Source organism: Coregonus clupeaformis, chromosome 37 (genome assembly GCF_020615455.1).
Source record: "Coregonus clupeaformis isolate EN_2021a chromosome 37, ASM2061545v1, whole genome shotgun sequence".
Lineage (NCBI taxonomy): Eukaryota > Metazoa > Chordata > Actinopteri > Salmoniformes > Salmonidae > Coregonus > Coregonus clupeaformis.
The window spans coordinates 4089500-4102163 of record NC_059228.1 but is presented as its reverse complement, the minus strand read 5'-3'; the positions used below and the strand labels follow the sequence as shown (position 1 = coordinate 4102163).

Sequence of the window (12664 nt, the reverse complement as noted above, 5' to 3'; positions counted from 1 at the left end):
AGCTGTTTTATGAAAAATGTAATTTAGTCTTAACTGCTATTAGCCAATACAAATGCATTGAATAACAGATTCACTACATGGAACAACAGATGGTCTAAAAAAAATCAAAATAAAGTTTTTTTCTTTAGTGTCTGTCCTAGATCTGAGAGATACAGTATAAGAAAGATCAGGAAACTATTTATGGGGGGGGTTGTTTTACATGTATTTGACCCCTTATCTTTTACACTAAACTAATCTCCAGATATACAGTACCAGTCAAAAGTTTGGACACACCTACTCATTCAAGGGTTTTTCTTTATTTTTACTATTTTCTACATTGTAGAATAATAGTGAAGACCTCAAAACTATGTAAAAAACATACAGAATCGTGTAGTAACCAAAAAAGTGTTAAACAAATCAAAATATACACTGCTCAAAAAAATAAAGGGAACACTTAAACAACACAATGTAACTCCAAGTCAATCACACTTCTGTGAAATCAAACTGTCCACTTAGGAAGCAACACTGATTGACAATACATTTCACATGCTGTTGTGCAAATGGAATAGACAACAGGTGGCAATTATAGGCAATTAGCAAGACACCCCCAATAAAGAAGTGGTTCTGCAGGTGGTGACCACAGACCACTTCTCAGTTCCTATGCTTCCTGGCTGATGTTTTGGTCACTTTTGAATGCTGGCTGTGCTTTCACTCTAGTGGTAGCATGAGACGGAGTCTACAACCCACACAAGTGGCTCAGGTAGTGCAGCTCATCCAGGATGGCACATCAATGCGAGCTGTGGCAAGAAGGTTTGCTGTGTCTGTCAGCGTAGTGTCCAGAGCATGGAGGCGCTACCAGGAGACAGGCCAGTACATCAGGAGACGTGGAGGAGGCCGTAGGAGGGCAACAACCCAGCAGCAGAACCGCTACCTCCACCTTTGCAAGGAGGAGGAGGAGGAGCACTGCCAGAACCCTGCAAAATGAACTCTAGCAGGCCACAAATGTGCATGTGTCTGCTCAAACGGTCAGAAACAGACTCCATGAGGGTGGTATGAGGGCCCGATGTCCACAGGTGGGGGTTGTGCTTACAGCCCAACACCGTGCAGGACGTTTGGCATTTGCCAGAGACACCAAGATTGGCAAATTCGCCACTGGCGCCCTGTGCTCTTCACAGATGAAAGCAGGTTCACACTGAGCACATGTGACAGACGTGACAGAGTCTGGAGACGCCGTGGAGAATGTTCTGCTGCCTGCAACATCCTCCAGCATGACCGGTTTGGCGGTGGGTCAGTCATGGTGTGGGGTGGCATTTCTTTGGGGGGGCCGCACAGCCCTCCATGTGCTCGCCAGAGGTAGCCTGACTGCCATTAGGTACCGAGATTATATCCTCAGACCCCTTGTGAGACCATATGCTGGTGCGGTTGGCCCTGGGTTCCTCCTAATGCAAGACAATGCTAGACCTCATGTGGCTGGAGTGTGTCAGCAGTTCCTGCAAGAGGAAGGCATTGATGCTATGGACTGGCCCGCCCGTTCCCCAGACCTGAATCCAATTGAGCACATCTGGGACATCATGTCTCGCTCCATCCACCAACGCCACGTTGCACCACAGACTGTCCAGGAGTTGGCGGATGCTTTAGTCCAGGTCTGGGAGGACATCCCTCAGGAGACCATCCGCCACCTCATCAGGAGCATGCCCAGGCGTTGTAGGGAGGTCATACAGGCATGTGGAGGCCACACACACTACTGAGCCTCATTTTGACTTGTTTTAAGGACATTACATCAAAGTTGGATCAACCTGTAGTGTGGTTTTCCACTTTAAATTTGAGGGTGACTCCAAATCCAGACCTCCATGGGTTGATAAATTTGATTTCCATTGATAATTTTTGTGTGATTTTGTTGTCAGCACATTCAACTATGTAAAGAAAAAAGTATTTAATAAAATTATTTCATATCTAGGATGTGTTGTTTAAGTGTTCCCTATATTTTTTGAGCAGTGTATTTTAGATTTTAGATTCTTCAAATAGCCACCGTTTGCCTTGATGACAGCTTTGCACACTCTTGACATTCTCTCAACCAGCTTCATGAGGTAGTCACCTAGAATGCATTTCAATTCTAAAAAAGTTAATTTGTGGAATTTCTTTCCTTCTTAAATAGTTTGAGTCAATCAGTTGTGTTGTGACAAGGTAGAGGGGTATACAGAAGATAGCCCTATTTGGTAAAAGACCAAGTCCATATTATGGCAAAAACAGCTCAAATAAGCAAAGAGAAACAACAGTCCATCATTACTTTAAGACATGAAGGTCAGTCAATACGGAACATTTAAAGACCTTTGAACGTTTCTTCAAGTACAGTCACAAAAACCATCAAGCGCTATGATGAAACTGGCTCTCATGAGGACCGCCAGAGGAATGGAAGAGCCAGTTACATCTGCAGCAGAGGATAAGTTCATTAGAGTAACCAGGCTCAGAAATTGCAGCCCAAATAAATGCTTCACAGAGTTCAAGTAACAGACACATATCAACATCAACTCTTCATAGGAGACAGTCTGAATCAGGCCTTCACAGTCAAATTGCTGCAAAGAAACCACTACTAAAGGACACCAATAAGAAGAGACTTGCTTGGACCAAGAAACACGAGCAACGGACATTAAACCGGTGGAAATTTGTCCTTTGGTCTGGAGTCCAAATTTGAGATTTTTGGTTCCAACCGCCGTGGCTTTGTGAGACGCGGTGTGGGTGAATGGATTATCTCCTTATATGTATTTCCCACCGTAAAGCATGGAGGAGGTGGGGGGGGGTGCTTTGCTGGTGACACTGACTGTGATTTATTTAGAATTCAAGGCACACTTAACCGGCATGGCTACCACAGCATTCTGCAGCGATACGCCATCCCATCTGATTTGCGCTTAGTGGGACTATCATTTGTTTTTCAGCAGGACAATGACCCAACACACCTCCAGGCTGTGTAAGGGCTATTTTACCAAGAAGGTCCTCTGTAGCTCAGCTGGTAGAGCACGGCGCTTGTAACGCCAAGGTAGTGGGTTCGATCCCCGGGACCACCCATACACAAAAATGTATGCACGCACGACTGTAAGTCGCTTTGGATAAAAAGCATCTGCTAAATGGCATATTATATTATTATTATTATAAGGAGAATGATGGAGTGCTGTATCAGTTGATCTGGCCTCCACAATCCCCCTACCTCAACCCAATCGAGATGGTTTGGGATGAGTTGGACCGCAGAGTTTAGGCAAAGCAGCCAACAAGTGCTCAGCATATATGGGAACTCCTTCAAGACTGTTGGCAAAGCATTCCAGGTGAAGCTGGTTGAGAGAATGCCAAGAGTGTGCAAAGCTGTCATCAAGGCAAACGGTGGCTATTTGAAGAATCTCAAATATAAAATATATTTTGATTTGTTTAACACTTTTCACTGGTACTGTATGTGTTCGTGACAGATATTAGTTTGTAGCCCAAACTGTTTGACTCTACAGAAAGAAGTTGGCAGATCAGCTGTACTGACTTCAGACGAGTCCCAAGACGCTTGTGTGGGTCGTAGAGCAAAACGGAGAACACCATCGTCATCTTTCCATAGAGGGGTCATAACAGTTTGAAGGCCGTTCGGACGCTACAGACATTTTAGTGAGAAGACCGATTTTCGGGATGTCTCATGGTCTGACAAACACCGCTCTAGCTCTGCACACCTTTCATGTGGAAGTGCAACATCGGTGGATGCGGTGGACTAAGACATCTTCTTAAATGTGGTTGCAATGCTGTGAAAAACAGTTGTACTGCACTAGAGTGCAAAAAATAAAGCGATATTCCCAAAGTTTAGCATGTCTTTGTAAGGGGACTCTTATTTTGAATTTAAAAAATCTGCGATCGCGCTGCCAGCATAATATCCTGCTGCCACGAGAACGGTAATCAATTTCTGTTACAACTTCAATTACATGTAAAATGTCTGAATTCAAGTAGATCCCAGGTACAAACAACTAAACAAACAAATAAACAAAAAATTTCTGGAATTCCACCAGTGGACATTAATAGCACCAACCCAACCCCCCCCAACCCAACAACTACTACAGTAACTCAGGTCCCCCTCTCCTCCCTCTCTGTTCTCTCCGCAAGGTGACATTTTTTTTTGTCTCAAGTTCCTCTCTTGCTCCATCAACACACACTTCTCCTCCTCTGCCTCACCCTCTTTACACTCCTTTTTCCTCTCTTCCTCACAGTACAGGTAGTCAGATGTGAGTCTCCTCTCCCCTTCTCCCTACTCCCATTATCTGTAGTCAGGTTTAAGTCTCCACGTCCCCTCCTGCCCCTCTGCCCTGTGGAAGTTACAGATGTTTCGGAGTAGTTCTCTGAAGACAGGGGTCTGGGTCTGGTTCAGTCTGGGGGTGAAGTGGTCCAGGACCTCCTTGGTGCTGGCTTGTCCATCCACAGCTCCCTGGAATGCCACAAAGTTCCTCAGCTCCACCAGGAGCTCATCGTGTTCCGTAGGGGGGGCAGGAGTGCCCGAGGTGGTATGCCCCCCCTCCTCCTCTTCCTCTTCCTCTCCTCCTCCATCCCCTTCTCTCTGGGGCAGGCTGAGGTGGTTCCTAGCTTTCATGCGGGCCAGCAGAGCGGAGGAAGATCCGCCCACCTCTACCCCTTCTCCACTGAAGTGACCCCCTGGGATGGGTTTCCTGGCAATGGTTTTCTTGATGATGGAAGCATCCTACACAGACAAAGCAGACACACTGGGTTACAACAGAGAACAGAATAATGAAGAACAGAGAATATCTGACTATATGTTTCAGCAGGGTCATGTCATTAGGCACCAAACAGAGGAAAACTGACCGAAACATGGAGAGACTACCTGGATGTGTCCAATAGGAAACACTAATTTCCATTTCCATTGAAACAGGTTATCTGCAGGTTCCATCAAGTTGAATTTAAGACTTTTTAAAATACCTTTTTAATGCCAATTGAAATGCAATTTAATACCAACTTTGAGGTCTGCGTGCGCCACAAACCTGCTTATATTCCCTATTTCTTCACACAGTCACTAATCGAAAACAAATAGTAGGCTAATCATCTTCTAATGGCATTCACAGTGCTTTAATAAAGAAGTGCAATAGACTACTGAGATGGTACTCAAATAACGTGTTTTATCTAAGCAGGAATGCATGATTCAAGATATTCTTATATGCACTGCAACCTAATCCAGTGATTGTAATGAATTTTAGTTTGACAACTAGGCCATTGTTCTATTTAGTGTTAAAATAGGACTCTATATTTTTTGTTCAATAGAGATGAATTTGCCTACACTAATATCACAGACAAATATTTGGTGCTAATTCACCAGCTGAGTAAGTGGAAACTCAAAACACATTAGCTAGAGGACTACCTCGAAATATAATTTTCACTGGAAGTAACCATGTTTTAATCTAACAGTAAAGTAATTATTAATGCCCTAAAAAACGTTGCTGTCATAGCCTAATACCCAATGAGGCCGATGTGCTCGCAATGGCCAATGCTCATTTTGTGTGCTCCGTCTCTCAAATCCATATCAATATCTTGGTTGTAAAATAGACAGCTGAGAAATAAAAAAATATACCTGCACAAAGCTGAGAACCTCCTCTCTTCAACAGTGACAACAAGTATTACGAGGGCCTAAAACTAACTTTTTTTGTATACCAGCCACTGTGGCAGGTAGATAAAAAAACCTAGCAGCAACTCCGATTTGTTACACAAAGAAACACACAAAAATTATGAGCATGCTTAGTAATGTTTATAAAACAATACATGTATTACTAGTAAGAAGTAATGTGGTATATTGCTCGATTTAATTTAATATTCTGTGACCTGAGTATTTTAACAAAAATATCACAGACAAAACATTTTAGCTGCCCCTTTAAGGTTACCTTGGTAACAGGGCCAATGGAGTCATCACATGTGCCTGTGAGAATGTCACTAGTAGAGGCCAACAATGTCTCTATTTGCTAGCAGTTGTAGCAAACTCAAACATTGAAAAGCAACCTAGCTTGTCAACAAAACAATGTAAATTGCCAAGAAACACGAGGACAAAGTCTCACTTTAGTAGACTTCAGAGTAAATTAGATCTACTTTTATGCCTGTGCCCATTGCTTCTAAAAACTAATCTGGTGAATTAGACATTCTTACCCACCTGCGTTTGTCAGGTGGCGGGTGTTATTACACAGGATAGCTGTGTTTTTCTTATAGCTAAAATCAGAACACATTTTTTTTCTACAGAAGTGCAGTGGGAAAGGCAGTAAAAAATGGCTCGCTCATCATCACTGCAGCAGGTCCCGGCGAAACAGGCACATGGGCAGGGCAGACACTTCCATTAGAGGAATGATGACGATAATGCACTATACTGTTTGACCAAATCATTTAATAGCTAAATAGTTAACAAGCTAGCTAATGAGTGAGCCAACTAGCTAAGCTACAAGCAATGTTTCGAATTGGCTATCTATTTTGTAGGCTACCTTACTCGCTGTGCTCTCTCATCTGGCAACAGTCTACTTGCAGTGGCACACACACAGAGTCGTAGGCTATACATGTGGAGCTCTCTAGCATCTTGAAAATGCGCCTTGGTAGGAGTAGGCTATAATTTGATGTGAATTTTTTATTTTGCCGTGGTGGCAACAATTAAGCAGCTGCACAACATAGGGGAAACACTGTAGTCATCTCAGGTTGCATTTTTTAAGACCATTGAAAACTGAATTTAAGACATTTTAAAGCCTTTAATTTAGATAAATGAATTTAAGACTTAAGACCTTTTAAGGACCTGCAGACACCCTGTGAATTTTTCTTATAACATTTTCCTTTGTGCGCCCTAATGAACACAATGAATACAAATATGTTTTCTACCTCTGTGGTGTTGAGGTGTGTAGTTACCTTGCATTTGTCCTGAGCTGGGGCAGCTGTAGAAGGAGGAGCAGACAGCAAAGGATTCTTCTTCTGACCAAACCTCTTCCTGTAGACACACAACCACACACACATTAAACTACACTACCCATAATCCTCCACTCAATGTGGAAGTCTACAGTGCTAGCCTGTGTGTGCTAGCCTGTGTATCAAATCAAATCAAATTTTATTGGCCACATGCGCCGAATACAACAGGTGCAGACATTACAGTGAAATGCTTACTTACAGCCCTTAACCAACAGTGCATTTATTTTTAAATAAAAAAGTAAAATAAAACAAAAAAAGTGTTGAGAAAAAAAGAGCAGAAGTAAAATAAAATAACAGTAGGGAGGTTATATACAGGGGGGTACCGGTGCTGAGTCAATGTGCGGGGGCACCGGCTAGTTGAGGTAGTTGAAGTAATATGTACATGTGGGTAGAGTTAAAGTGACTATGCATAAATAATTAACAGAGTAGCAGCAGCGTAAAAAGATGTGGTGGGGGGTGGAGGTGGGGGGGCAGTGCAAATAGTCCGGGTAGCCATGATTAGCTGTTCAGGAGTCTTATGGCCTGGGGGTAGAAGCTGTTGAGAAGCCTTTTGGACCTAGACTTGGCAATCCGGTACCGTTTGCCGTGCGGTAGCAGAGAGAACAGTCTATGACTAGGGTGGCTGGAGTCTTTGACAATTTTGAGGGCCTTCCTCTGACACCGCCTGGTATAGAGGTCCTGGATGGCAGGAAGCTTGGCCCCAGTGATGTACTGGGCCGTACGCACTACCCTCTGTATGTGCTAGGCTGTGTGCGAGTGTGTGTGTTAGCCTGCGTGTACGTGTGTGTGTGTGTGTACCTGGTTGGAGCTGGGGCAGGTCGGTTGTAGGGCAGTCTACAGTGTTGCCTGGAGACCTTCAGAGCTTTCAAAGCGTCTTTAGCTACTCTGTTAGCTTCAGCTTCCACCAGGACAAAGTCTGGGTTAGACGCCTCCATGATGGAGTCATGCTGCATCACACTGTGGATACCTGGAGAGGAGAGAGAGAAAATGGTTCAAGATGCACTGTGAGGCTTTACTTTCCCCTGTGATTATAGGACAAAATCACTAACACAATTGTGGTTAAACAACACAAAACAAACACACACAAAAACACTGTGGTTCATGCTAGTTCATCTTCTTCTACCGTTTAAACAAAGAGCTTCTCCCTCAGTCCACCAAAACTTAACCTGGCAACTAACGCCTCATGTGCAGAGGTACCCGATTTCTTGAAACACGTAAAGAAAAGTACGGTAACACTTTAAAATAACTTTCATGAATAAGAATTAAAGCGATATACAAACTACCAATACAAATATATTGAATTACTTGTAAACATGTATTAACATAAAAACATACCCGACTTCTTGAAGAGTTTGGCCAGTACATAGTCGTCGCTCTGTCTCTGGTCCTGTTTTTCCGGCTGCTCCTCGCGCTCCTCCTGTCCTTTGTAGCTCCTCTTCTTCACCAGGTAGGAGATGCGATGACCCTCGACCTTGGCCTGTTTCTGTTTCCCGTGTTTGTTTTTAGGTCCTTCTGCTGTCGAGTCACAGTGCTTCCTCTTCTCCCTGTGTTTGTAGGGACTGGAGCCGGGTCCTTGAGAGTCTCTGTGTTTGTGTGAACTGTGTTTTTTTTCTCTGTGCTTCTGTGTGCTGGGACTGGGGGAGTTAGTGTGTGAATGTTCTCTGTGTTTGTGGGGCAGATTGGAGTTTGTGTCTCTGTCGGGGTCTGTGTGTATATGAGCGTTGCTTCCCTCCTCCCTAGAGTGCTGTGTGTCACAGTCTGTCTTGGACTGGTCAATAGGAATATCTGGTCCCTCCCTTGCCTCGCCCTGGTTGGCTTCCTGGCTGTCCGTCAGCCTGTTGTTCCTATCGAGAGAGATGTTACTGCGAAGGGGGGTGGTCCTGTCTCCAGGCCGGGGCGATGGGGAAGGGATGGTTCCACCTCCAGTGGAGCTAACATTGTGATTGGTTACAGAGTGTATGTGGTTAGACCTTGGTCTGACTGGTTTCTTAGGAGCTTGGACATCAGAACCCGTACCTACACAACGAGGGGAAATAAAAACATCAGACACAAAACCAATAGGAACAGACAGTCGGAACCACTTGTGTGTGTGTGTTTGTGTGTGTGTGTACCTGCGAATATAGCGCTGGTCTCTGTGCCCTGCGTCCCGTCAGGGTTAGATAAGGTAAACAGCTCGTAGATGTCGTTGGACTTGAAGAAGCGTCGCTGTTTGGGGTCCTTCAGAATGCGGTTGGTCAGGAACTGTTTGAAGATTTGCCTGAAGGGAAAAACACCAGAGGTGAATATTAACACAGTCTCTCCTGATGGTGTTGGGAGGAGAATCTCAATAGTTCAGTTTATCATAGATGAAGAGCTACTTGAAACGTGGACGTAATCCTGTAGTCGGTCAGCTGTTTGTTCACCCGCAATTGCTAATAACTTATCCGCAATCGCCTGACTATACAGTGGGGAAAAAAAGTATTTAGTCAGCCACCAATTGTGCAAGTTCTCCCACTTAAAAAGATGAGAGAGGCCTGTAATTTTCATCATAGGTACACGTCAACTATGACAGACAAAATGAGATTTTTTTTCTCCAGAAAATCACATTGTAGGATTTTTAATGAATTTATTTGGTCAATAACAAAAGTTTCTCAATACTTTGTTATATACCCTTTGTTGGCAATGACACAGGTCAAACGTTTTCTGTAAGTCTTCACAAGGTTTTCACACACTGTTGCTGGTATTTTGGCCCATTCCTCCATGCAGATCTCCTCTAGAGCAGTGATGTTTTGGGGCTGTCGCTGGGCAACACGGACTTTCAACTCCCTCCAAAGATTTTCTATGGGGTTGAGATCTGGAGACTGGCTAGGCCACTCCAGGACCTTGAAATGCTTCTTACGAAGCCACTCCTTCATTGCCCGGGCAGTGTGTTTGGGATCATTGTCATGCTGAAAGACCCAGCCACGTTTCATCTTCAATGCCCTTGCTGATGGAAGGAGGTTTTCACTCAAAATCTCACGATACATGGCCCCATTCATTCTTTCCTTTACACGGATCAGTCGTCCTGGTCCCTTTGCAGAAAAACAGCCCCAAAGCATGATGTTTCCACCCCCCATGCTTCACAGTAGGTATGGTGTTCTTTGGATGCAACTCAGCATTCTTTGTCCTCCAAACACGACGAGTTGAGGTTTTACCAAAAAGTTCTATTTTGGTTTCATCTGACCATATGACATTCTCCCAATCCTCTTCTGGATCATCCAAATGCACTCTAGCAAACTTCAGACGGGCCTGGACATGTACTGGCTTAAGCAGGGGGACACGTCTGGCACTGCAGGATTTGAGTCCCTGGCAGCATAGTGTGTTACTGATGGTAGGATTTGTTACTTTGGTCCCAGCTCTCTGCAGGTCATTCACTAGGTCCCCCCGTGTGGTTCTGGGATTTCTGCTCACCGTTCTTGTGATCATTTTGACCCCACGGGGTGAGATCTTGCGTGGAGCCCCAGATCAAGGGAGATTATCAGTGGTCTTGTATGTCTTCCATTTCCTAATAATTGCTCCCACAGTTGATTTCTTCAAACCAAGCTGCTTACCTATTGCAGATTCATTCTTCCCAGCCTGGTGCAGGTCTACAATTTTGTTTCTGGTGTCCTTTGACAGCTCTTTGGTCTTGGCCATAGTGGAGTTTGGAGTGTGACTGTTTGAGGTTGTGGACAGGTGTCTTTTATACTGATAACAAGTTCAAACAGGTACCATTAATACAGGTAACGAGTGGATGACAGAGGAGCCTCTTTAAGAAGAAGTTACAGGTCTGTGAGAGCCAGAAATCTTGCTTGTTTGAAGGTGATCAAATACTTATTTTCCACCATAATTTGCAAATATATTCATTAAAAATCCTACAATGTGATTTTCTGGAGAAAAAAATTCTCAATTTGTCTGTCATAGTTGACGTGTACCTATGATGAAAATTACAGGCCTCTCTCATCTTTTTAAGTGGGAGAACTTGCACAATTGGTGGCTGACTAAATACTTTTTTCCCCCCACTGTATCTGACAAAGTAAAAATCTGAGGCCACCACCCGACCCTAACCCGCTAATATAGAAAATGCGCTCTAGGCTACAGTCATAGATGGCGTAACAATTTTTTTGACAGATTTAGATAGGTTTCTGCTTATAATTTCCGACTTTTTGGTAGGCTATTTGTTAGTCAACTTGTCTATAATTAGATACATGCAGCTTCTCTTCTGTCATTATGTTGCCCTAGTAGACTAAATAAACCCTTGCTCACCAGAACAATGTCATAAATCAATAGAATGAATGCTTCAATATAGCTGACATCGGTAAAGTTCTGTCATCTCTGCTTCTTTCACAGAGCAAAGAAATTTAGGGACTGGGGAGAAAATTTTAACTGGAAATATTTCATGTGCACATTTTTTTTTACATGATATCATTTTGACCAGTTGTAAGGAAATATAAAGCTGTGAAAACGACCCAACATGTTTCTGATAAGATTTCAGTTCGGCTTGGATGCATATTTTATGATGCTGATGAACATAGATACCATCTGTAGAGGTGCTAACTGGCATTTGCATTCTCTCAAGATGGGAAAGGAAAGAAAAACCTGTTCCCTAGTCAACATTTAGCCTACATTTGGTGTATCATTTTAATTCTGCAGGAGTTTATATTAAGGCTATGTGAGAGGTTATAGACCTACAGTCAGTGTTTCCATTTAACCCATCTGAATAGTAGGCTACAGTTCCCTTGACGTGCCATAGGCTTGTTTGAAGTCCCGTCTTGTGACTGTGGAATTTGTATAGCGCCTCACAGTCATCACACATAACATAGCTGCCTTTTTTACCACTTCACCAAATCTTTCCCAAACATTACTTTTCTGTCCCTCCCTTCTCTTTATTTTCAACCCTCCATTTCACAGGTTCTCTCTTATTGAATTAAACTCAGACATTATTCTTTCTGCCTAACTTTTCCCAGCAAGTGTCCTGTGCCACTAGGGGCGCTACTGTTATACGACAAACAAGCACGCTTATAAGTCACTCCCTTGGCCTCCCTTCACAAGACGTGCCTGTGACACGCTCAGTGGAGAAGTGGTCCGACGAAGCAGATGCTACATTACGGGACTGCTTTGCTAGTGCAGACTGAAATATGTTTCGGGACTCCGCCAACGTCGCCAAGTTTACCACCACCATCACCGGCTTCATCAGTAAATGCACCGATGACGTTGTCCCTACAGTAAAGGTCAGATGTTTCCCAACCAAAGGCCCTGGATTAACACTGAGACACATGCTAAACTAAAAGGACAGACACACCACACATAGGGCTATCGCAGCCAACGTAGCTAACCCTGAGGCTAAGGAAGTAGCCATAGTCACATACAAGAAGTCCCACTACAACCTCCGTAGAACCACCAAACATGCAAAGACAATACAGGAATAAGGTGGAATCCTACTGCACTGGCTCCAATGCTCAACGCAAGGATGAAAATGGATTATAAAGGACAACCCAGCTGTGAGCTGCCCTACAATGCCACTCTACCAGACCAACTTAAAGCCTTTTATGTACTCTTCAATGACAACACCACAGAGCTTTGCATAAAGGCTCCCGCTGTTTCGGATTACTCGCTCTCCGAGGCTGACGTGAGTAAGACCTTTAAACGTGTCAACGCTCATAAGGCCGCTGGGCAAGAAAGAATACCAGGGCGCATCCTCAGGGCATGCGCAGACCAGCTGGCAGGCATC

At 43.9% G+C, this 12664-nt stretch overlaps 1 protein-coding gene across 1 annotated transcript in view; it reads right to left on the bottom strand.

Annotated features, from left to right (window-relative positions):
- Positions 1-3600: 3600 nt before the first annotated feature.
- Positions 3601-12664, bottom strand: part of ercc6 (excision repair cross-complementation group 6) — a 52810-nt gene continuing 43746 nt past the window's right edge. Inside the window, exons 20-24 of the mRNA XM_045211495.1 lie at positions 9048-9193; positions 8272-8952; positions 7735-7903; positions 6880-6958; positions 3601-4693 (exon numbers count right to left, since the gene is read on the bottom strand). Of these exons, the coding sequence (XP_045067430.1) occupies positions 4256-4693; positions 6880-6958; positions 7735-7903; positions 8272-8952; positions 9048-9193 (1513 nt within the window). The 3' untranslated portion in view covers positions 3601-4255. The remainder of the gene's footprint in view (positions 4694-6879; positions 6959-7734; positions 7904-8271; positions 8953-9047; positions 9194-12664) is intronic.